The following is a 26,254-nucleotide window of genomic DNA, read 5'->3' as shown; positions in this document are numbered from 1 at the left end:
ACTGGTGACATTGTCGCCGGAGGGGGTCCAAACCCGGACTTACTGACTCTCTCGCTGCGGATCACCAGGATTCTGAAATTTCCTGCTGCTGAGCATTTTTACCCCCCGCTGAGTTTGAAACGAATCAAACCGACTCTAGATAGGATTTGCGGTCGGACAAGAATAGCCGTAAATATGTATTGAAATTTTGTTGTTATGCTTTTTTTTTAGTAAGACTAAGATGCAAATAATGACAATCAAAACTGATCTGGATATACGTCAAACGATTGCGGAAGTGTCCTTGTGATAATTTAATTTCTATGAAGCCATCGAGGGAGGATCGAGTCATGCGTTGGTGTCGGAACCGAACGATTTGATTGGCTGTTAGTACCTTTGACTCACATCAGAGTCGTGACTTCAAGAGAATGCTGACGCGATGTCGTTTTTTATCTTTTCCCATGACGATAAATTGCTACTTATAAAAAGCAAAACTGACTTATCAAAGGCAATCGGTATAGATACCATCCACCAGCTAACGACCATAGCGTGAACACTTGTTGCCCATCCATCTAAAACAGAGGTTTCACTGGTGGTTGGCCAAGATCAACGCCACTATCATTGCTGTCCAAAAAGACGTTTCCCTTTTGAGGGACGACCATGGGGGCAAGCAAAGAGAATGGGAGAGGGGACTCTTTCGCGGCGATACTGTATGCCGAGCCCGGGGCCCTCGGGGTGATCGCCAATATCATGTCAGCTCTGGTTGTGGCGATAGAGAATATGCTGACTGGGGCCCCGACAACTGTGGCACTTTCGCTGGCAGGTAAGTTAACTTGACTTTATCTTCTGACTTGTGGGAAAAGGGGCTCAAACCTGTTCCATTCTTGCGGAACAAGTATTTTTGTCACCAGAGAAGTCCGTTTGTGCTCTTCCAGAAATAGGGACAGAGAACTGTTCCGTTCTGGTGATACATGAATTTCGTACTGATGTATACCTCTTACAATATAATTAAAGACGTACAACATAGAGAGTAAAACCAGACCAGTGTCGTCAGTGTGATAGCTGGCAAATGGTCGCACGTAACCCGTGAGATACGACTTCTTGTCAGTTCACCTCATTCAGAGTTTTATTCATGTAAATGCCTAAATAGTAGCAATTTATACACCCTCTGGCATGGGGATAACACTGAAAAATTATTTTGAACGTTATTTTTTTTTAAAGATTTTGTATGGTTGTAGTAATGTTAGAATGAAGAACCTGTATTGAAAGAGAGAAGACATTGATTCTTGTGGGGAAAAATATAAAAGTGGATACCTCTCATGGATTCGACACTTTGACCCTCTTGATTAGATCTTGCACACGACATCGACGGGCGCCCAACAAACTTATGCAATGGTTTGACTGGAAATGTATCTTCAAAAATGCCAAACTTTTCCCCCCACATTTTACGTAGTATGGCGCAGTCGACTGTGAACTAACCGTTCAGTAAAGATAAGTAGGAGTCGATTACTGAAAGAGGCATTAGTCGCCACCACGTGGACAAATTCTCGAAAAATATACATTTTGAAACTGATAAACATATATCGTGCTATTTAGGAAGCCGGGTAAGAACATCATATCGAAACGAGAGGCCATCATGCCTTGACACGATGATGCGAAGGGATGGCACGAAGCGATAGCACGATGATGCGAGGCGATGGCACGATGATGGCCTTAACCGGCCTCCATATACACATACAATTTTTGACACATATTTTATTGTCATACACAAGTGTTTGTCAAGGTTTTCATGGGATATGAAACGTTATGACAGAGGCATTGGCTGTCGATGATCTTTTTAATGGGGTTTTCCACTTGTACGATATAACGTATCATAGTGATAGTTCCCTATTTTATATACACGGTCAGTAGGGCCTAATTTAACAACACACGTAACTACACCATCACGTGCACGTGAAACAGTACAACAAATTGGTACGGATCTTGACCAAGTGGTTAAGGTGCTTGCCTTTAAAGGATAATTGAATGCTTGTGGTTTCGTTTCTTGTCCGTTGCTTCAACGTAAGTTTTGAAGACTGAAAATAAAAGGACTGATCTTCAGGCTAAATCTGTGCTAGGCATCATGTTCATACAGCTATTGACCTTTTCGGCCTGTCATTCACAAACAGTCGTGTGACCAACCAAACAATTTAATGTTACCAATAAATGAACCCGGATGCCGCATGCAGTAACTAAGCTTGTTTAGTATTTCTTAGACCGCATGAGGTAAGAACAGCTTTAATCGAAAGTGAAATGCGTGGCAATATAATCATGTGAAGGAGTGGCGGAACATGGGTTCTGTGAACGCAGCCCTACTGATCGTGATTACTTGCAATGTTTGTGCCACATTAGTTACACACAGCGTCTGTGCCACATTGACCATGACTACTGACAATGCATAAGCCACTTTGATCGTAGTTATATTTATTTATTTATTTATTTGATTGGTGTTTTACGCCGTACTCAAGAATATTTCACTTATACGACGGCGGCCAGCATTATGGTGGGAGGAAACCGGGCAGAGCCCGGGGGGAAACCCACGACCATCCGCAGGTTGCTGTCAGACCTTCCCACGTACGGCCGGAGAGGAAGCCAGAGAGTTGGACTTGAACTCACGGCCGTAATTATACAAAACAATTCTGACCGTGATTACTGGCAATGTTTGTGCCACATTAGTTATACACAGCGTCCGTGCCACATTGACCTTGACTACAGGCAATGCATAAATCACATTGATCGTAGTTACACGAAACAATTCTGACCATGATTACTGGCAATGTTTGTGCCACATTAGTTATACATAACGTGTATGCCACATTGACCGTATAATTACAGACAATGCCTACACCAAATTGACGACAGTACACACGATGCCCACACTAGATGGACGACGGTACAGACAATGTTTACGCCACACTGACGACGGTACAGACAATGTCTATGCCACAATGACTGTGTCTGATTATACTTTCAGTGTCTATGGCATACATATTTGCCGTGAATGCTGATAATGTCTACTCCACATTAGGCGTGATTACTGGTAACCGCACTAAAATGACATTCTGGACCTTAAAAGCAAAAGCATAGTTTGGTGAGTGCGCGGTTAATAACACATAATAATAAAACAACTTAAACTCTTGTCTGCATATGATATATTTTGAATAGGACCAACATCAGGTCAGTAACAATACTGTGATAATTAATCCGTATAAAACATCATTTAAATCCCACAATGCCTTTGTAAAGAGGCTTTTCATTGTCTTTGCTGTTCTCTATCAGTTGGTGATCTATAGTGCTGTTTCCTTTGACATGGTTTTTACCGCTGAACACAAATTGTAAGGATGTGCCCACAAGAATTCCTCTTCTTATAAATACGAAAATACCTTAGTTGTCGTTGCTCTGATGAAACATACTGCTACGTGCTCAGACCCCACTAGGATAACAATGGCGTCCATGAAAGGGAAATCGCTTTTCCCGCAATGTTCATGCTGAATCCCGTTGCATTATTTTCTCGGAGGGGGAAATGGAATCATGAAAATATCAATAACGTTTCATGGTAACAATACAATTGTTTGAGAATGTATATAAAAATGTTCGTTAAAGTATCTATCAGGAATCTGCTTGTCATGGATCCATTTCCGCCTGTGTGGACTGACGACCATTCGTTGTTGTGGTCGTGCTTACTGTAACATGCGCGGCTTCGTGCAGCTATGTACTACTTTTTACACCAATAGAGTTTTTGTTAAAGAAGGTATCTGGTATCTCACCAATAGGGCTTTTGTTAAAGAAGGTATATCGTATTTTAAATCCAAGGCGAATTCTTCATATCTGCATACGTCAGAGGACTGTTCTCCTCATTCCTGTTTCATGATGTTCTAAAGACGCATGTTTCCCCTTAAAAAAGTCATGTTAGATTTCAAATATTTCTTTAGTGCTGCTAGATCGTTTTGTGAACTTATCACTGAACTGGGTTGAAACAATTCATTGTTACACCTGATAAAAGTAACTGTTGTGGAGTTAGAAACAAACTTCAATTTGCGGGTATTGTGCTACGAATCAAATGCCTCAAGATCTATGAGTCATTTTGCAAATCCCTTACGCACTGAGCTTGAAACAGACTAAAGGCTTACATATATTATGAAATGAATACTCCAAGCTCAATCTGAGAATTCCACACGTGTGAAATTTGAAACCATTCACTATGTATACGGGCTTTCTATGAAAGCACTTTAGGCAAAGTCCACACATATATTTGTTGTGTAACACAAGTTTCATAATGCATCTATTATAATTTGTATATCACTGTCCAATTCAAGTTTCATGCATTTGAAACTTCCATAAAGCTAACACCTTCATTTGTTATAAGTATAACAAAAAAAAACCTTTTTTTTCTCTTGCCCATCCAATTACAGGTTTTCTTGAAAATCAGTTTTTCAGGAAAAGAGTTTATCATTGAAGCAGTGACTATGACAAGCAAGCCTTGGAGACTTCTAAAGCCTGGGCTGTCATGGTAGCATGGGTTGTGACTACGATACCGCGATTGGCTCCATTAAAATAAATTCATTGAGAATATCATTATAGTGTATCTAATGATCAATACTTTGCCTCTCAAAAATTCAGCTTTTTCTTAAACAATACTATGCATCAATTTGCTAAAATTATATTTATAAATACATGCAATTAACACTGATTAAAACGGATGACCAAAGGTGTCATTAACCCGTTGCGTTTCCTGTTTGACCGTATAGTAAACCTCTAAGTACGTCTTATACTCATGAACTTTTGTTATAGTTCTAGAGACTAATTTGCCTATCTACAGGATAAACGTTTGTTTTTGTTGTCCACGGTTAGTAGTTGTGTGTAATATGTGACACGAAGAATGGCGGGTATACCAGTATCGTACCAGTTACTAGCTTCTTCTAACAGTTCACACGGTTCCGGGTTAAATTAAGCCTCCAGTACACTGAGTCTGGGTACAGTGTATTAAAGGCGTGTTCGGTGTCAAACCGTTATTTGCACTTTGAAAGCTTAAGCTTATCTCGGTCAACAAAATGATTCGAAAGATTTACATCTATAGTATAATACCATTGGAAAGAAAAAAGGGTTTCCCCAACGTCTGATATCAATATCTGATTTCAGAACGCTATACGGAGAGTGTACGTGGGGTAAATAAAGAAAAGTTTTATACTGGTCAGCTCAAGGTTCAAGATCTTAATGTTGTTAATATTCCACTGAACAGTTTTTCTTGGAATTCTCATTTAAATTCTCTTTCGTTTATTACTAGCATGCATTTGTAGAAGCATACTGCAATGTATAGGAAAACGTGATTCTAGAAATACGGCAGTATACTACATTGTACTGTATACATATCATATCGCATTTGGTATACAAAGTATGTATCGTATATTACATGGTATATTATATATTTCGTGGTACAAATAGTAAATTCCTTATTACTCTGAATATCATTTACTGTCTTGCTTATGTCCTATAAATGTATAGCCTGTCATATATCATATAAATTATTAATTATGTGAGTGACTAATATAAGCTCTGTATTTTGGTGGGGTATTTTCAGAGTTGATATTTCACAAACTTAAGTAGATATTTCACAACCTGAAACCTTTCGATATATAGTCAAAGAGGCCATATATTAAAATATAAATGATATTAAAAACTGGTATGCGGACATAGCCGATTAAAGTCCAGTATCATTTCCGGTGGTTTAGTATGTATAGATGATACATATAGCTAAGCCTTGTCTTAAGAACAATTGTTTGCGTAAATATTTTTGCTCAAAATCAATATCCTGGGGATTGACACAGCTCCCTCCGCCATTTCTGTAACATGACCAGAAACTTGGCAGGTAAAACGCCGGTGTTCTGGTCGAATATTTTATAGTACAGTTCAAATAGTCCATTAGATTTCCTGGTCACAATAGACACTCGTTAAATGACAGTGACTCGCTTGATAAACATGATGGCGGTGTTGATTATCAGGTCATCGGATATATACTTTACTGGTTTCCTTGACCGCGGTGAATTCTTTGAGATTGTCAGGTTTCCTGAAAGGTTTCCATCGAATTTCTTGCCTTGCTCATAATTCTGATATTTTATTTCTTTAGAGTATTTAATTGTGCAGTGGGATGTGTTTTAGTCAAAAGTCAGGTATTCTGTTATATTACTTTACATATTACTATACATGTGAGAAAGGTCGTCTTTTACCAGCCAGCCAGAGCGTGGATTTATTCCGGGCTCTGAAGTGTCCTCAACCCATGACACTGAACACCGTGTTAATGAAGTATTTCTTGATCACCGCATTAAACGTCAATCAATCAATCAATCAATCAATCAATCAACCAACCAATCAATCAATCAATCAATCAATCAATCAATCAATCAATCAATCAACCAAGTTGTTTATTTATATTAATTTCTGACAGGGAACACCTTATTCTAACTCTTCCTTATACTCATGCAAGCATTCGCAGGGGGATAGCTCCCCACGCGGATGTGCATGTAAAATCCATATTAAACTTCAGAGAAAAAAAGTATTTAAACGTGTTGATAAACGTGACACGTCCTAACCAATTTAACTTTGTTTTACACCAAATAAACTGGTTGTCCAAATGCATGGCTTTTGTTTAGGGTGACAAATCCGGAGAGATCTGCCTTGAGAAGGTGTCGTATCCAGGACATACGGAACTGCATGCAGTTGCTGTTGATAATAATGATTATTTGCAGGCTATTTAAAAAGATATTTTATAAAATCAAATTAATTACGATTATGTGCAGCCCTGATGTGATTATGAAAGGAAAAACTATCCATACCAGAATACCTGTCGACCACGCACCTGGAACGGTTGGCATAGCAAAAACTTCATCAAAGTGATTTCCAGACGAGGTACGTGAGGATGTGAAGAAATATACAAGCCGCAGGCGAAACAGAAAAAAAACTGGAGTAGGAAAGGATTTAACATTTCATTATCTGATATGACTTAACCAAATTAATGTTATGACCTTATCTTAACGCGTTCGTGTCAGATGTGGTTGTGGCTACACGTTTAGGAATGTAATAATATACCCTGCCTTGACATAACACATCTGAGTTCTGAACCTGGCTATTATATACTATTTACATGGACATCAACAATGTGTATAAATCTTTCAGATACACATATTGCAAGCATATCTATTTAATATATAGATCGCATGTGTTACGCAACTGGAAAATGTTGCATCCATTATGCAATTATTAACAGATTTGTGAATCGAGGGTAAGACGTTTAAGTGGTCAAATTGAAAGTTTTCCAGAGCTGGGTGCCAAGTGGCAGACAAACTAATATAAATATATATCAAATGCTCACTCATGCTTTTGGTTGTCAGTACAGATGTTCATCAGTGGACAGAATTATAGATCCCAATTTAGAGACCTTTCTCTCTCCATCCCCAAAAGTGTCTAAATTTGAAAAAGAATAGCCCAAAATATGACGTTTGAGATTAAATATAAAATCTCGATTGTCGTATTTTATGAATAAGATGACGCAGTAAAGATAAACAGATAAAATAAACAGGTAAAAACAACCTGAACCCTCAGGCTTTTCTAGACGACACGTATTGCTCCAAGTAACAACAAACATGGTTGTTCACTGAGTACCAGATGCAAGCTTATACTTTACTGAGCATCAAATACAAGTTAATGTTCATTGAGCATCAACTAGGAGCTGTTTACTCAAAATTGAAAAAAAAAAAAACTAATGTTCACTGAGTATGAAATGCGTCGTCCATATTCATTTCATTTTTGTTGCATGAAAAATGTTAAACCCTGTAGACGATTAATAACAGACGTACATGTAGGTCTACAGGCCATGCATCTTCGGTACACACATGCGTGTGTTGAAAAATAGAAAACCACCGTAGTCTATATTTGTTTGTCGGTTTTATATTTTCCATTTAATCTCCCATGTCTTACATGTTTATTTTTTATGTCAGTTTGTGGGGGTATAAATGCAGCTAAAGCGATTTATTTAACCAGTTCCTTTATTCCAATTGTGTCAGTCACACAGAGACCTCACGACTGAACATGTTATCAAAAGCATATTTCCACGTTGTTCTCCATGTCAGCTTGGGGAACACGTTTTGTTTCCGGCACACGGTCGGACAGTTAGGTGAAAAATTGCACCAGGTCGAGCAGTAATATACCTGTCCCCAGACAATGCTGGGGGAGTAACAAAGAACACTTCTAACCATAGTGCGAACCACCCCTTAGATAATTGCTCTGGACTACGTTGTTGGGCGTACCATGGCTATTGGTCTGTATAGTCCGAAGACCAGAAAAGTTTTCTCCCCATCACGTCCCGGTTGTGAAGGCTTGATTAATTCAATTGTGGCGAAAAGTCGCCTTGGACAATATACCGTATTGTTTTTAGTATGTAAATACATAATTAGTTCGTTGACACCCATATATTTAAATAGACTTGTATAAATAGTGTGATTTGCTGCGCGAAGTAAAATACTACGAACGAGAACTTATAAGCGCAGGCGTAGATATGGTTTAATTTTGAGCGCAGGTGTTTGACAACTAACATAAATTTGCTTGTTCGAATAGCAATTGGAAACTGAGTGGAAGAACACAATGAACAATTGTAAATTGTATGGATAACAACTTCATTTGGCCTGTACAAACGAGCGACGTGTCGTTGTAGACATGAATCCGTTGTCAATAGTATTTACGCTTGTATGTACACCGAAACGTCGAGTAATAACGCTTGTATCTACGCAGAAACGTCGTATATTTAAAATACATACGTTCGTTATCCATTGAATGTACAGTATTTTGGGATGAAATAAACTGTCTCAGTGTTTTTTTTTTGACGAGAACAAAGACACAGGGCTGATATTAATGAAAAACATCCACTTCAAAAAGAGGAAATGTTGCCTGACGTCATTATATTAAGTGAATAGAACGTGTCTCTTAGCACAAAGACTGCTGCTATAGGGTGTCTGAATTAGAATTTGTGGTGAAATTAGTATCATTAAAAAACTATATCTCAATGTGCGAAGCAATCAGGGGTCTGTTTAAGCTACTTTAATAAGTAGTACAAATGCGGTAGATATTATCAGTGTCGGTGACCTGTGTACATAATGAAAGCACAGATACACACAGCCAAGTACCATAGCCACAGCGGTAGCAGAGCTAGTTCATGTCACAAACTCCTGGAAGTTCATACTAATCACACTGTCTTCCTACCATTTTGAGGGTCATTATTAAAGTGCTTCTTCCGGCAGTGGTGTATACCCCTGCAAAGCGAATGCACAGAAATTGTAACCCGCTCAGGTATAGGGTTTAACCTGGATATTCAAGGCAATGCGTACAAGTCGTAAGGTCACTTTGAATAAATGTTCAATGACACTTCATACCTATACAGCGGTTTGCTTAGATACTCTGCAAAGGCAACGTCAGCTCAATGGATTCTCGCACTGATGTATCTGCAGGCATATATGCTACACTTACAAACAAATAGGGTAATGATACATTTACAGACAAATGAAGTGATGATACACTTACTGACAAATGGAGTGAAGATACACTTACAGACAAATGGGGTAATAATACATTTACAGACAAATGGGGGGATGATACACTTACTGAAAAATGGTGATGATACACTTACATTTTTTTTTTTTTTTTTTTTTTTTTGATTGGTGTTTTACGCTGTACTCAAGAATATTTCACTTATACGGCGGCGGCCAGCATTATAGTGGGTGGAAACCGGGCAGAGCCCGGTGGGAAACCCACGACCATCCGCAGGTTGCTGGCAGACCTTCTCACGTACGACCGGAGAGGAAGCCAGCATGAGCTGGATGATACACTTACAGACAAATGGGATGATGACATTCTGGATATTAATGAACTAAAAACTAATAGAGTGAAGATACAATAATAGACACAGGATAGGGGGACTGACACATTTATACGCCTGTACACACAGGCATTGATAGAACAGTTTCAAAAATATGGCATTCTTGAGTACGGCGTAAAACACCAATAAAATAAATAAATAAATGAAAAATATGACAGGATTACATTCACATACTGAGAAAGAAGCGCTACATACACAGACATATAATATTATTATGCAGTGATACGTACAGACAAACCAACGTTTATATACACAGAAATATTGCAGGATTACGTTACATATACAACTGCTGCGTTGCATAAGCAGAAATGTGTCAAGATTACATTACACATTGGAAAAGCCATGTTGCACGCACAGAAAATTACACCTATTTTGATCATATAGCAGTAATACATTCACAGAGTAAAAATATATGGTGGATGAAGTTAACCACTTTACCAAAGAAGGACAATTCATGTTAAAACAGAGTATAGCAGATGCAGAAATTTTGCATGATTTTGTCCTTTTTTCAAAAAATAAATAATGGAAATTTGAACTCTTACAAAGTTCGGACACATTTGCAGGTTTTCCCCATCCTTTATTCGACCACTTTAATACGTCATCGGTTTTATCTCGTTCACTTTCACTATCAGAGAGGTTAAAATCTTACATCCTGTTGCGTTAATCGAGATGTGGTGCTAAATAGTTTAAAACAAATGAATTTTGTGTAGAGGATTTTTCATGCCTGAGTATATTGTATACACTATACACAGAAGAATACAGCGGTCTAATTTGCAGATCAGAATTAACAAGCATGGAGACGGAAACTATGCGCATCAGATAATAAAACAAAAGCTCTGACAGAATTCACACAAGCCAGAGAGTAATTGTCCGGTAGTTGTAAGATCCTTAAGTCTACGTGCCCCTGATATACTCATGTGTGTATGGGGGGATTGTGGCGGCATGTCAGCCCCCGTGTACACCTCCCCCCCTCCCCTCTCTGCCCACCGTACCTAACGCCGTATGGTACCAGATCCAAGTCTAGATGGCCATACCCCCCCCCCCCCCCACCATCTTATTGCCTCCATCTCGTCCGGCTTTGGTCAACAATACCTAGATCAGACACTTCGCAGTGTTTTACCAGCCTTAACACATTAACGAAGAAGTGGTCGGGTAATACAGGAATCTGTTCATTGCATAAACTTTTTTGTATTTTGACGAGTTGGTATTATATTTAAGCTTTGCTTTGATAAACTGGAGTTTTCGGTTTATGTGTAAGCATTAAATAAAAGACACGTGTAACGGTACAGCGCGCTCGACGTACTGCTGATGATACTTAATGACGTCATATGACAGATATTACGATATGGTAAGACATGAATTGAGGAAAAGAGGCGGAAAAGCAGCAATCCGTCCTTCCTCGTCTTCTTGATTGTGTCAGAAAACAGTGAATGATGCAATAATTAAAAAGAAAAACACTTCAATCGTAATTCATGCTCTTTGTCTGAATACGTTTTAAATGTCAACATTTTTTCCAGATGTGTACTAGGCTATGTCGTTAAGCCTAGCCTGTTACCTACAGAATTACCGGTACCGGTATACATACAGGCCTACATACGCCGCATGCGTGCGATGTTAACCTCTTTACAGTCAAACGGTGCTTTATTAATCTGTTGCGATACCGTTATTTATGCAGATTATAATGAATATTAACGTGCTGAAATTTGACAAAAGCTTTTTTTGAATACACTTGCTTTGTTAATAAATATAATGATGGCTCATTCTTTCCCTGGAATTAACAGTACAATGTCTTTTAACTTTAGGATAACGGATTGGTGAGTCCGACTTGACTGGAAACCATTGCCGCAGGTTTCTCTTGGTCAGATTTCATTGTAACATTGAGGCCACTTATTCATATATATGAAGCATGCAGTTTTAGAACATCTTATACTAGCATTGACAAAGTCCAAAAAACTACTGTACTGGCATTGACAAAGTCCAAAAATCTACTGTACTAGCATTGACAAAGTCCAAAAATCTACTATACTAGCAATGACAAAGTCCAAAAATCTTCTGTACAAGCATTGGCAAAGTCCAAAAATCTACTGTACAAGCATTGACAAAGTCCAAAAATCTACTGTATTAGCATTGACAAAGTCCAAAAATCTACTGTACTGGCATTGACAAAGTCCAAAAATCTACTGTACTGGCATTGACAAAGTCCAAAAATCTACTATACTAGCATTGACAAAGTCCAAAAATCTACTGTACTGGCATTGACAAAGTCCAAAAACTAGCATTGATTAGCAAGTCCAAATATCTTGAAAATATACATGACTAGCTATTAAATCTGGTATAGCATAAAGTTGGATCGTATAGCCTTTAGGAAGACTTGAAAGCCATGGTATGCATCAGATCGTTAGATTTATTCCATGACTATTTTCAGGGTACTAACCCTTGACCGAAGAGGTTGCCAGTTCAAATCCGCTCGGCGGCTTTACGTCTTGTATGGGGTTCGCCAAACACTTGTCGAAGAGACGCCTTTCTCCACCCATAAACCTCACGTCGTCATATACATATGAATATTCTTGATTGTGACCCATGATACATCAATCAATCAGTAATAAATCAATAAATGACTGCATTGATGACTGATGTGTTCTATTATTAATTCCAGGAGTGCATCTGATCGTCATTGGAGGTATTCTCCAAGTGATGGCCGCCTTCATGTCGTTCCGACGAAATGACCACCTGACGGCCACCGCCTTCGTCGTCTTTTCGGCCATCTGGTCCATCTACGGGATAGGCCACCTTTTACAGCCTGTCCTGGGGCCCGAGGTGATGCAGAGGGGCCTCTTGCCGGGAATGATAGCTTTCTGCGCCATAGCCATCGTTCTCTGTCTCTGCGCCTTAACTGTTAATTATATTCTACCCCCTGTCCTGTTAGCACTGTTCCTTACTCTGGTCTTTGAAGGGGTGGGGCTGTTTTATTTCTGGGGTAAGCGGGTGGCTGCGGCTTTCGAGCTTTTCATAGTCTTAACGGGGTTATACGCTGTCGTGGTGATGACGCTTAAGGGCGTCAGCCAGAGATACGTTTTACCAGGCTTTGGAAATGCTCCGTACAACGTTCTGTTGATCCGGGCCAAAGCCCAAGACAACAAAAAGAAAGAGAAAAAGAAAAACACGAAGTACGCTGAGCCGATGGCGTTGGGTTACATTGGCAACGTCGTGCCGGCCACCGTGCTCGCGTTCCATCATTTGGGTTACTTCACCGACTTCCGGCCTGCCGCCTCCATGTTGCTTTTTAGCCTTCTCTGCCACATGCTGGCCAGTTTCTACGCTTTCCTCCGCCACGATTTCTTCCACTCCGTCCAGTTTATCTGTTATCTAATGCTATGGCTGTCTAAAGGTATAACCCAGACCTTGATATCCTTGGAGTTTCACGGCATAATAGAAGCTCGGATTAACTTCTATGGCCAGTGGGGTTTATTTCTGGTCTACTCCGCTCTCCTGGTAGGGTCTATGTGCCAGGGGAAAGTCGTGTTCCTATACAATCTCCTCTTCCTAGTCATGCTTCTTCTCTCTGTAGCACACATCCCTATTAACGTCTATAACTTTACATTCGGCATCCCCTGCGCCATTATCGCCATCGTGTCCTTGTACATCGCTCTCGGCACTTTGGTCAACTCCATAGCCGAGAAGGCAGTCATGTATACGGGGTCAGAGGTCGTGACCCAGGTCAGCTTGAGGTCATATTTTGAGAGGCTCACGGCATGTTGCAGGTATTTATGCTTCAGACTTTTATAATGTCAAGGCCTCAGGATCATAAAGGCGTCTTTGACTTATGTTAAACGTAGTTTTAACTTATGATATTGAAGATATACATTTGGACATCAAAACCTGAGGCATGAAGATTAAATATTTAAGTAAAACTTCCCAAGGGAAGTTTTTGCGCTGTAGACTGTTTTGAGGTTAAGACAAAGATTGACTATGACAGCGGCGTGATCTGGAGGCCAGGGGACGATCCCACAAAGCCATTTCTGACTTCAGTCAAAATTTAAATCAAAGTAATTTTGGGCCATAGAAATAAAACTTTTGACCACTTTATAAATGTTATCAATTATGTTAAATGTTACCAAAAACTAGATGTCTATTACCAACAACTAAACACTGTGATAAGGGTTAAAAATTTGACTTTAGTCAGAAATGGCTTTGTTGAATCGGTCCCAGAAAATGTGTAGAATGTCGTCTGAATTTGGAAACATATACTTCATACATTATAATGCCCCAACCTTTAGGAGTACATGTCGTCATATTCCGTTTTGACAATTGCTTTACACGCAATATGCAAAAATCACATCATTCTACCAATAAAATGGAAAATCTTTGTAAGAGTTTCGTATTTTAGGCATTGAATGAAAGACTAAAGACACAAATTTAAGATAGCGCACATAGTCTCCTAAAATAAATAATTTTTTTTTGTTTTGTGCAGGAGTCAAAAGTTTCCAGAAATCAAAGAGATCGAAGAAGGACCGGAAATGGATAGCTACATCGTGGATACCATCTCGTTCCTTGGCAACACGGTGGCCGCCATTTGCATGTCAACGTTCGAGGCGACGAACGGGACCGAAGCCCTGCCGTGGGTGCTGGTGGCAGGAGCTTTGATACAGCTGTACGCTGGCAGACTGGCGTACGCCTCGGGCAGCCTGGCGAAGACCTACGTCACGGTGGTGCTGGCGGCCTACTGGGGAATGTGGGCCCTTATACTCATCAATGGTAAGGCGATCCCTCCTGTTACTTCCATGCACTCCTGGGGAATGTGGGCCCTTATACTCATCAATGGTAAGGCGATCCCGCCTGTTACTTCCATGCACTCCTGGGGAATGTGGGCCCTTATACTCATCAATGGTAAGGCGATCCCTCCTGTTACTTCCATGCACTCCTGGGGAATGTGGGCCCTTATACTCATCAATGGCTGGGTGATCACACCTTGCCTTATTTCACTGTCAAGCACTACTGGGGAATGTGGACTGTTATACCCGTCAGTGGTAGAGCCGTCGCATCGTAGCTTATGTCACTGTCAAGCCCTACTGGGGAATGTGGACTGTTATACTCGTCAATGGTAAAGCGGTCGCATCGTAGCTTATGTCACTGTCAAGTACTACAGGGGAATGTGTGCCCTTATAATAAAAACTGGTAAGGCGGCCACACCGTAGTGTATGTCACTGCCATTGTAATACTGGGGAGTGTGGGATCGGTACTGGGATTATTGACCTGGAACGTCCATTTTTGGTGACGGCTGGTATACAATTGTCTAAATTCAAAGAAATGATCATAGAATAACAATACCCACTAAGCAATTTTAAGACAATGAGATTGTATTTTCAGAGAACCTATCGGCTTCGCTAAGGGCGGGGTCTGTAGCAGTCCTTAGTCTCCACACGATCGTCATGCTGGTTACCCTCGTGCTGAACAAGGTCTGGTTGCCGGTCTCCATCCTGTTTGAGCTGAACGCCATTTGTTTGGTCCTTCAGTGTTTCGATGCTCTTCCACGCTACATGTTGCTGGTGTCCATGCTGCTCCTAGGTATGATACGTTGTATATAGTTATCATCTAGAGTTAAAACAATGGCAATATTATATATCTTCAAGTCAATCATATTTTCCCAAGTTAAACAAAAGGACTATTCTTTTCACCAGTTTTCTGTCAATATTTATCTTCTGTAGGTCTCGTGTGTTTTTACGGAGTTTTCGCCGGCATGGTGAACGGGGTGCTTGGAAGCCATATTATTCCAATGGGAGAGCCATTCATTCAGGTACATTAAAATGAAAGGATATTTAGGTACATTCAAATTAAAGGACATTTAGTTACATTCAAATGAAAGGACATTTAGGTACATTCAAATGGAAAAAAAAAACAAAACAAAAAAAAAAACAAAACAAAAACAAAAGGATTATCAACGATCAGACACACCACAGAGAACTGTGAGGCTTCACGCGTTACTATTTTGCTGATTTGATTTCTTTATTTGACTGTTGATTAAACACCACACTGTGTTCTAGCTATTGTAAGACATGCGCGTCTAAGCTACTGAGCCATGACCTGCTCTGGCTATTTTGCTGGGCCCAGTTGTTCAAACTTAATACCAAGTTTTAAGCCAAGTCTTCAATTATGTACTTAGCCTGCAAAAATTTGCGTCACAGTATTTTAAACATGAACTATAAAACTGCTGCTGTTATGCTTTGACACTGGACAACTGCATTGGCTGCTGAGTTTGGCAAAATTTGTTAATATAAAATATGACTTAATGCCAGTATTAACTAATACACTTTCGAAGAACTTGGCCCTGATTGGCCCTGATGTTTACTAAAATTGACATCACCTTATCTTTTTCTGAGAATTTCTTTAATGTTCAAATATTTCTGAAAACATGTATGTTTCTGTTGTGATTTTCAGGAGAGAGATAAGGATTTAGAAGAGCTGAACAATGGTAAGACGGTGTGTCCTGCGTTCCCATCACGGCGTACCACCAGTCTCAAGGCTATCGCTAAGATCCTGGACAACGGTGGGGTGTGTGGAGTGCCCACTGATACAGTCTACGCTCTGGCCGCGTCTTGCAAACATCCAACCTCCATCAGGAACATCTACAACATCAAAGGGCGCCCTCCGGAGAAGCCCATCTGCGTGTGCCTATCCAAGCTGGACCAGCTCGCCGACGCAAACCCTGACTTCAGTCCATTGCTCTGGGCCTTCATGAGACGGTGTTATCCAGGAGGAATCAGCTGTGTGGTGCCCAAAGGCCAGTGGCTTAGGAACATGGGACTGAACGACGCTGTAGAGTACATTGGGACCAAGGAGAGCGTGTGTATACGAGTCCCAGACAGTACGGTTCTGTCCCATTTGGTGGGAATGACTGGACCTGTGGCCATCACGTCGGCGAACCCTAGCGGTGGGGCGGACAGCACTCACCATGATATGGTGCTGGAATCTTTGGGTAAGCTTTAGTGTTGTCTTGTTGGGCTTTGCTGAACTGTAGAAATTCGTGGTGTTGCCGTTTGGTTGTGCCAAATGAAATTACCAGCACAAAGCCAGATTACTTACACAAATCCAGATTGCCAACACACATCCAGATTGTTTAAGACAAAGCCAGATTGCCAAACACAGCCAGATTGCCAAGACAAAGTCAGATTGCCAACACAAATCCGGATTGCCAATGCAAAGCGAGATTGCCAATACACAGCCAGAGTGCCAAGACAAAGTCAGATTGCCAACACAAATCCGGATTGCCAATGCAAAGCGAGATTGCCAATACAAAGCCAGAGTGTCAAGACAAAGTCAGATTGCCAAACACAAAGCCAGATTGGCAAACACAAAGCCAGATTGGCAATACACAGCCAGATTGCCAAACACAAAACCAGATTGCCAATACAAAGCCAGATTACCAATACAAAGTCAGATTGCCAGTACAAAGTCAGATTGCCAATACAAAGCCAGGTTGCCAAATACAAAACCAGATGGCCAGTACAAAGCCAGATTGGCAATACAAAGTCAGATTGCAGGCAGATTGCAGTCAGATTGCAAACAAGTTGCTGTGGGAAAAATGTATTATTCTCTATGGGTGAGATTTCTTTGTAGAGCTGTGTATTTTTGAGTTCTCTAAAACATTATATTTCCCCAAAAAAGGTGCACGTCAGTTCTGCAGAAACATACCTGTTGATCTCCAGATCGGTAGGGCTACATTTCAGTTCTGCAGAAACATACATGTTAGATCTCCAGATCGATAGGGCTGCATTTCAGTTCTGCAGAAACATACCTGTTAGATCTCCAGATCGGTAGGGCTACATTTCAGTTCTGCAGAAACATACATGTTAGATCTCCAGATCGATAGGGCTGCATTTCAGTTCTGCAGAAACATACATGTTAGATCTCCAGATCAGTAGGGCTGCATTTCAGTTCTGCAGAAACATACATGTTAAATCTCCAGATCGATAGGGCTGCATTCCAGTTCTGCAGAAACATACCTGTTAGATCTCCAGATCGGTAGGGCTACATTTCAGTTCTGCAGAAACATACATGTTAGATCTCCAGATCGATAGGGCTGCATTCCTGTTCTGCAGAAACGTACCTGTTAAATCTCCAGATCGGTAGGGCTGCACGTCATTTCTGCAGAAACATACATGTTAGATCTCCAGACCAGTAGGGCTACATGTCAGTTCTGCAGAAACATACATGTTAGATCCCCAGACCAGTAGGGCTACATGTCAGTTCTGCAGAAACATTCATGTTAGATCTCCAGACCAGTAGGGCTGCACGTCATTTCTGCAGAAACATACCTGTTAGATCTCCAGACCAGTAGGGCTACATGTCAGTTCTACAGAAACATACATGTTAGATCTCCAGATCGGTAGGGGCTACATTTCAGTTGTGCAGAAACATACCTGTTAGATCTCCAGACCAGTAGGGCTACATGTCAGTTCTACAGAAACATACATGTTAGATCTCCAGATCGGTAGGGCTACATGTCAGTTCCGTAGAATTGTATGTAGCTGTTGTACACCTCGCGCGTTTTTGTATGTCTCGCCTGACATTGTACACACAATATAGGGATAACACTAACTTAGTTAACTGTCTTTATGCTTCTTTATGGAAAGTGTTTTTCCTTTGACAGGTCATAAAATAGACGGGATGTTATGTGATGGGGAATCGAACGAGCTAGTCGCCTCCACTGTGGTAAACTGTATGAAGATAGACCAAGGTGGGTATCTAATGTTAAAAAAAAAAAAAAAACAAATGTCCTTGATCGGTACTCTTCCAGACGACCTCAGAAAGGCACTATAATGAGGAATATGTAACATTAAAGATCATTAAACTCTTTATTTTAAAATTTTTCCAATTGAGTGAAATGGTCTTAAAACATCAGGTTCTACGGTGGTCTGTATTGACCCAGAGGGTAGTAAGAGGGACGTCTTATCTCTGTTGTTAGCTGGATATAGTTTGTTTCAAGGCATGTATTGAAATTTTGGCATTTTGAAATGGTGAAATCTAGCCGTCTGTGTGTGTTAAGTGGGAAAAAGGTCATTGGTCCCAGTATGGACGGAAAAGGCCACCATATATGATCCAAAGTTTCAAATACATTTTATTAGGGTAAAAAAAAATTAATAAAATAGAAGTCGGTCTGGTTTTATGGACAGTGTTAAATGGTCTTTCATCGAGTTTATATTTCACCTTAGTGTTTTTTTTTTCCTTTAAATAGTTTATTTATTTTATTTCATTGGTGTTTTACGCCGTACTCACGAATATTTCACTTATACGACGGCAGCCAGCATTATGGTGGGAGGACATCGGGCAGAGCCCGGGGGAAAACCTGTGGTTTTACTATGGCTTTTAGTAAGGATGTTTGTGATCCACGTGGCGAGGTGGAATGGTTTCCCCAGGGCTCTTCTAGGTTTCCTCCACCGTTATAACGCCGTTATACAAGTGAAATATTCTTGAGCATGGTGCATAAGAATTGGGCTCTCCAGTTGTACGTGGGAGGGTCCGCAGCAACCTGCAGATGGGGTCGTGGGTATACCCAGGGCTTTGTCCACCATAATGCTTGCCGTCGTCGTATAAGTGAAATGTTCTTGAGTACGGCATAAAACACCAATCATAAGGAATAGGCTACTTCAATTAAATAAGAATGCTATGCAATGCACAAAATGCCCATTGATCATAAAATATAGTTTAATATAGTTTAAAACTTAGTCAAGGTCATATAGTGAATAGCAATAGTCTTCTTCTACAATGCCAGGTAAAGACACGGTAAAAGTTGATCAAAATTGCCTAAATCATACAAATGATACTATGTTTACAAGGCGTGGGAAAAAATTAAAAAGATTTGTTTAAAACCTATATTTTCTTTCCATTTCAGGTGAGATCTCCTTCTTCAGAATCGGGTGCACTCCCAAAGAAATTGTGGAAGCACATTTCGAAGCTGCCAAAGCGGAAATGAAGAACAAAAGTGCTTCAGTTGATTTAGATGGACGTGAAAACTTCATTTTGTACTGAATGATTATAAAAAAGCACAACAAAATATTCAGAACAGTGTGATTGTTTCGACAGATGAAATAAACTATTGTCGATTTTTTTTCCATCCAAATATCTAAGTCAACGTAGTTATGATATGCCATCATTTCGGCGGATCCTAGGGAATCCAGGCTGGCAAGCCTCGTGTCTTGAAAAACAAATTCTTCGACAACATTCCATGACTTGTCCAACAGTTAAGTAAATTCACCTGCTTATGAATTATAAGCCTTAAACTTTGACGTTTTTAGTAGATTTTCTGTCTGAAAAATGACAGCAAAAACACAAAACCTTTCAAATCAGATTTCCCCTATCTTGCAACAATAGTTTGGTGGTAACGCGAAGCATTTACATTTTGTTCTCTCGCCAAACACGTGTTAACTGTGGCATAATGGCATATTAAACGTCAAAAATGTCCGCCACGACTGAACAACAGCTTGCTGAGCTTGGACCCGATTTCGTTAACTGGGAAAGTTTGGTGCTTCTGTTTTCTTTACATATGTATAGTTTGTTACAAATACATGGAGGGTTTATCAATTAACATTCTCTTTGTAAGCAGGTCTATGTTTTCAAAGCACATTTTCTTGTGATATTAACTCTAAATATTCTGGTCAATTTATTACGTGTTTAATTACTATTTAATTATTTATAATGTAATAAGCCCGTGGAGATAAACGTTTACTGTTTAGCAGTGCATTTGATACTGGGGTTACTTGGTGGAATAATATGAGTTTTCGTTGTTATAAGAAAGAGAAATATATTGTTGTAAATTGTAATTTAAATACATTATATTATATAATGAAAGAAGAGGTGTTGAACTAATCATATTTTATACTCATATCAACTTTTAATATAACGCGTATATATAAACATTTTTATATCGAAGGCATTATGTTACCGTTTTACGCCTATGCTGTATATATTCCATTATTCGATCATTAAAATATGGTATGAAACGGTCATGGGTGTTGCTTTCAATTCATCTCTTTCCTATATAAGCATTGCCATCGACTTTATCGTAATGTATTCACACGGACGTTACCTTTCAATCCACGACTGGAGAGCGGGATTTATAGCTCAATGAACAATATGTGCGGCTCTTAACCACAAGATGCTCCAGTTGCAGGTTCAGTCCCGGTCGTAGGCAGGAAATTTGTACATTGTTCCGCAGTTAGACTGTTGATAGTTAACGGCCGTTTTTTGCATTTGTTATTTTACATTCGTTGTCCACTCAGCTTTACAGGAGGGAAAATTCGTCAGTAACTGACCAACTCTCGGTGGTTTATCCAAAAACTGACCACCATCGTATGACGCTAAGCAACAATCAAATACATAAATAAATAAATAAATAAATCTTATGTGGCGAGAGCAACGTTTAGAGGAATGAGAAAACCAATCACCTTGACCAGAAAAAACCTCTTGACTAAAGCTGCAGCCGAAAAAAGTGTCAAGACGTAATGAGAAATTCTAAATTCATTTCTGAGTTGTTAGCTTAAATACCTCATGAGCCTTTCTAAAAATTGTTCCATAAATGCTTAATCAACTATATGGCCATTGCATGATACCTTGGTGGTTCAGACATTATCATTCATTCACATTATTTCCACAATTGCCTCGGGTACAGGGCTACTTCTGGTGTTATTCCGGTCATCGCTTGAGGCACCGTGTTACTTCTAATGTTATTTTGGTCATCGATGGAGGCACAAGGTTGCTTCTCACATTATTTCGTGAGAGATAAATTTATTATATGGCTGAAAATATTGCCGATATGGCGTTACGCCATAATCATTCATTCACATCATCTCTATCATTGCTTCAGGAACAAACATACTTCTAATGTTATTTCCATCATGTTTCAAGAACAAGGTTACTTTTAACGTTATTTCAGTGATTGCTTCAGTGCTTTTTCTTCAGGTTACTTTTAACGTTATTTCGGCCACTGCTTCAGGTGCAAGGTTACTTCTAACGTTATTTTAGCCACTGCTATAGATACAATGATACTTCGAACGTTATTTCGGCTAGTGCTTCAGGTGCAAGGCTACCTCTAATGTTATTTCGGCCACTGCTTCAGATACAAGGTTACTTCTAGCGTTATTTCAACCACTGCTACAGATACAAGGTTACCTCTTCACTTCTTTCGGCCACTGCTTCAGATACAATGATACTTCTGACGTTATTTCGGCCACTGATACAGATGCAAGGTTACTTTTAACATTATTGCGGCGATTGCTACAGATACAAGATTACTTTTAACGTTATTTCAGCCACCGCTACAGATACAGGGTTACTTTTAATGTTATTTCGGCCACTGCTTCAGATACAATGATACTTCTTACGTTATTTCGGATACTGCTACAGATACAAGGTTATTTCTAACGTTATTTTAGCCACTGCTACAGATACAATGATACTTCGAACGTTATTTCGGCTACTGCTTCAGGTGCAAGGTTACCTCTAACGTTATTTCGGCCACTGCTTCAGATACAATGATACTTCTAAAGTTATTTCAGCCACTGCTACAGATACAAGGTTACTTCTTCACTTCTTTCGGCCACTGCTTCAGATGCAAGGTTACTTTTAACGTTATTTCGGCCAATGTTTCAAGTACAAGGTTTCTTCTTACGTTATTTACCGCCATTGTTTCAGGTACAAGGTTTCTTCTAACGTTATTTCCGCCACTGCTTCACATACAACGTTACTTTTAACGTTATTTAAGCTACTGCTACAGGTGCAAGATTATATTTCGAACAATATTTCGGCCACTGCTTTAGGTAAAAGGTTATTTCTAACGTTATTTCGGCCACTGTTTCAGGTACAAGGTTACTTCTATCGCTATTCCGGCCATTCTTTCATGTATAAGGTTTCTTTTCATGTTATTTCGGTCACGGATTCGGGTACAAGGTTGTCTCTACCATTATTCCTGTCAATGCTTCAGATACAAGGTTGTTTCTAACATTATTTCTGCCAATGCTTCAGATACAAGCTTGCTAAAGACGTTATTTCGACCAATGCTTCAGATGTATGGTTACTGCTAACGTTATTTCGGTCATTGCTTCGGGTATAAGATTTCCTTTACCATCCGCTTCAATATATTTATTTATAAAACCCACGACCCTCAGCAGGTTGCTGCAGACCTTCCCACGTACGGCCGGAGGGGAAACATCCTATTCAAGTACAAGGCTGCATCAAGCATTATTTCGGCAATTGTTTACTTCTATCGTTAGTTTGCTCATGTCACGCCTCATTATACAACCAGTCCATGTGTAGACTAATATCTAAACCCCGTCTCACTGAAACGTTTACCGCAACCGACGACGTGTACAGACAAAAGACCTCCGCCCTTCAACCCACCACTATAGAGGACGCATATTACCAAAGATATCCTCTTGAACGTGGCGTAAATCACCATAACAAATAATGACTGACTTTATATCTGCAATTCTATGGCACTAACAGAAAACACAAAAGCCCGACGAATCTTGCGTTTCAGAGAAATGAATTTATTCCCTGTACAGCCCTATACACATGCACGGTCATAAACATATTGCACATGCTGAACTAAAATCAAAGGAAAGCTGCAATTCAGCACATCCAGGTCTAAACAAATCATGATAAATAGATCTACAAGAATTGCGATATGAAACTAAGGTTTGCACATGTATATGATCAAAAAAATTCCCGGCTATAAGCGGATGTGTTAACACGTAGGAAAAAAAAAAGCGGAAATAGGTTTACATGCGCGACATAATGTCATTCCACTCAGGTCCTGCATAACGATGTATAAATCCTATCTGTTTAAAACACTTGGTAGGTAACTAAATAGTACTGACCCCCCCCCCCCCCAAAAAAAAAACAAAAAACAAAAAAAACAACAACAACAATAAGATCATTGAAAAGAATGACTTCTCAATACCCAGTGCATTCAATAGATTCTACATTTATGAATACTAATAAGTGTATACTCCGAATGTAAGAGGTGTGGTCACGTGATTGTAATATGCAGCAGATTCCAGTTCGAATCAAAGTATAACTATGCGACTTGTATTATGATTATTATGAAAGTGTGTCAAGAACAATAACGACAATACTAGCATAAAGTAACCCAAAATGTGCGAAACTATCTTAGACCATAATATATATATATATATATATACATACACATATAGATATATACATAAATTAAAAAGGTTGTTATTTAAGTTAAATAAGACTAAAGAGTCTAAGAGGTAGTTCTCAGCAATGGCCGCATCTATTTTGTCCTACGTGCAATGCAAACCTCATTATAGAGGGCTTACACTCACCGCCATGCTGGATCTCGAACTGAAAGAATTTCAATAGCCCAGTTAACAAAGTTAAAGGTTAACTCCAGGAGAAACCATGGTATTCGTTTGTTAGAGATCCATCATGACAGGTCAGGAGTTAAAGGATGTAGAATGTACAAGGTTCTGGAAAATATTCGAACTATGCTGTATTAACTCTTAAATATATTATAACCAAAAACTAAGTTTACAGCAGTCTACGGTAACACTGATTTTAAATTAACGTATATGAAGTTTCAGTTTTACAACACTAATAAATCCAATGTCATTAGGCAACAGCACAGAACGACACCCCAGTGGAAATATATACACACTATCCAACACTTGGAGAACTACAACTCCTCACACAACCGTTTATGTACAAGTCTTTGCTACAAGTATTTTAATAAAATGAATCCTAATTTAAAAAAAAAAAAAACACCTGTAATACCTAAGAACACATGCCTAATACCCTCAGACATGGGAATTGATGGTCAGGTAAAGTCTGCAGTTTTCGAAGAAAGCCTGGCAGTATCTTACCGTACCCTTAGATTACATTAACAATCACCTATTCTGGTGAAATCCTTTGTTTTCACTCTCCACATTTTAAATAAAAAGAAAAGTCTGAAATCAGAAAAATGGAGGAAACTTCCCATGCCTGTACGACGTGAACATAACGAAGGCAAAGACTCTAGCTGTAAGTTTTGTGTATCTGTTCCACAACTGAAATAAATCCAGGTGTACTGGTAGGCTACTGCAATGTTTATTCTACAAAGTCATTCTATACTCCACACTGAATTCTGTGACATCGGCAGTACGTGGGAAGGCCTGTGAGCAACCTGCGGGTGGTCGTGGGTTTCCCGGGCTCTGCCCGTCCGCCGTCGTGTAAGCAAAATATTCTTGAGGACGGGGTAAAACATCAATGACATAAATTAACAAATTCTGTGATATATTTGTGGATACATCCACTGTTATTTTGTTAGCCTGGCCATGAGCATACGTCAAACGTTAAGTTACTTGAAAACTTAGGTAACCTTTGGGCTATATAAAGATCAGTAAGAAACTTGAGAATAGAATCTAGTTTTTAACAGACAGTCCTAATATGACCAGTAGTATAAAACAAAGCAAAGCAAAGCAAAGCAAGACATAAATCGAAATTAAAGTTTTTTGCCGGATGCCAGCGAGGGAAATCGGTCTTCTGTTTGCCCATGCCTGGAGCTCGGATGTAAGGCTTGGAAAGGCAATCATTGTTAACCATGGTAGAATAGTGGGAGAGACACAAGAAATGATCATGGGGGTAATTTAAAGGACAAAATCACAACCCGCCTCTGAACGACAATGACAACAGAAGTTACATTTCGTTGTTTGAGACGTATTCCACAAATCTTTGTATCATTAAGCATGCAAGATGTGCAATATCGCTACTTTTCATCGAACCAAAAATAACCAACAGTTTAAATCGTATTACTTAGTATATGTATTATTTAGTATAACAATCCGATTGGTATGTTTAACGTATACTGTAAAATAGTCCGCTCCTTTGTAGGCTGTCAGGTTTAGGGTAAATTTGGCAAACGAAAAATGCATTTTAAGAGGTAAATAGATGTCATAAAACATTGCTCTTGAGTCTTACATCAGTAGGATCTCATCTTACACTAAAGCTAATAACACCTTTCTAATACCGTATCAATAAAACTGTCAGGATCAGGTAAACGGATTAACTCCGTTTGAATGGATGAAATGTTATGTCATTTACATATTTGTGGAGGAAATGGAACTGATCTTGGTTTTCTGGTGCGCATTTGCCTAGTTCCTCTACGACAACCGATATTGTAGAGATACGAAGTGCATTTAGCCCAGGGCTACTAAACACAAAGTACGTTCTATGAAACATGCGCCAGTGTTCCAACACACCACCTCACTGGCTAGGTATCAGTATACACGTGCAAAATAGGTCATGTAGTAGACAAAGAAAAGC

At 39.5% G+C, this 26,254-nt stretch overlaps 1 protein-coding gene across 1 annotated transcript; it reads left to right on the top strand.

The window, feature by feature from the left end:
* The first annotated feature begins 38 nt into the window (after nt 1-38).
* LOC135470167 (uncharacterized) lies at nt 39-20,932 on the top strand. Its single transcript, XM_064748952.1, has 8 exons — nt 39-799; nt 12,594-13,698; nt 14,409-14,692; nt 15,305-15,502; nt 15,643-15,731; nt 16,373-16,910; nt 18,585-18,671; nt 19,827-20,932. The coding sequence occupies exons 1-8, from the start codon at nt 637-639 to the stop codon at nt 19,961-19,963; spliced, it is 2,601 nt and encodes an 866-aa protein (XP_064605022.1). The 5' UTR covers nt 39-636; the 3' UTR covers nt 19,964-20,932.
* The last annotated feature ends 5,322 nt before the right edge of the window (nt 20,933-26,254 follow it).

Source organism: Liolophura sinensis, chromosome 7 (assembly GCF_032854445.1).
Source record: "Liolophura sinensis isolate JHLJ2023 chromosome 7, CUHK_Ljap_v2, whole genome shotgun sequence".
Taxonomy (NCBI): domain Eukaryota; kingdom Metazoa; phylum Mollusca; class Polyplacophora; order Chitonida; family Chitonidae; genus Liolophura; species Liolophura sinensis.
Note: the sequence above shows the minus strand (reverse complement) of the source record. Positions and strands in the feature narration are given on the sequence as shown.

Excerpts from the sequence above, each read along its gene's own strand:
- LOC135470167 (XM_064748952.1), top strand. The coding sequence starts at position 637 with ATGGGGGCAAGCAAAGAGAATGGGAGAGGGGACTCTTTCGCGGCGATA. Across the intron at positions 13,699-14,408 it reads AGGCTCACGGCATGTTGCAG|GAGTCAAAAGTTTCCAGAAA; the intron begins GTATTTATGCTT and ends TGTTTTGTGCAG. Across the intron at positions 15,732-16,372 it reads TGGGAGAGCCATTCATTCAG|GAGAGAGATAAGGATTTAGA; the intron begins GTACATTAAAAT and ends TGTGATTTTCAG.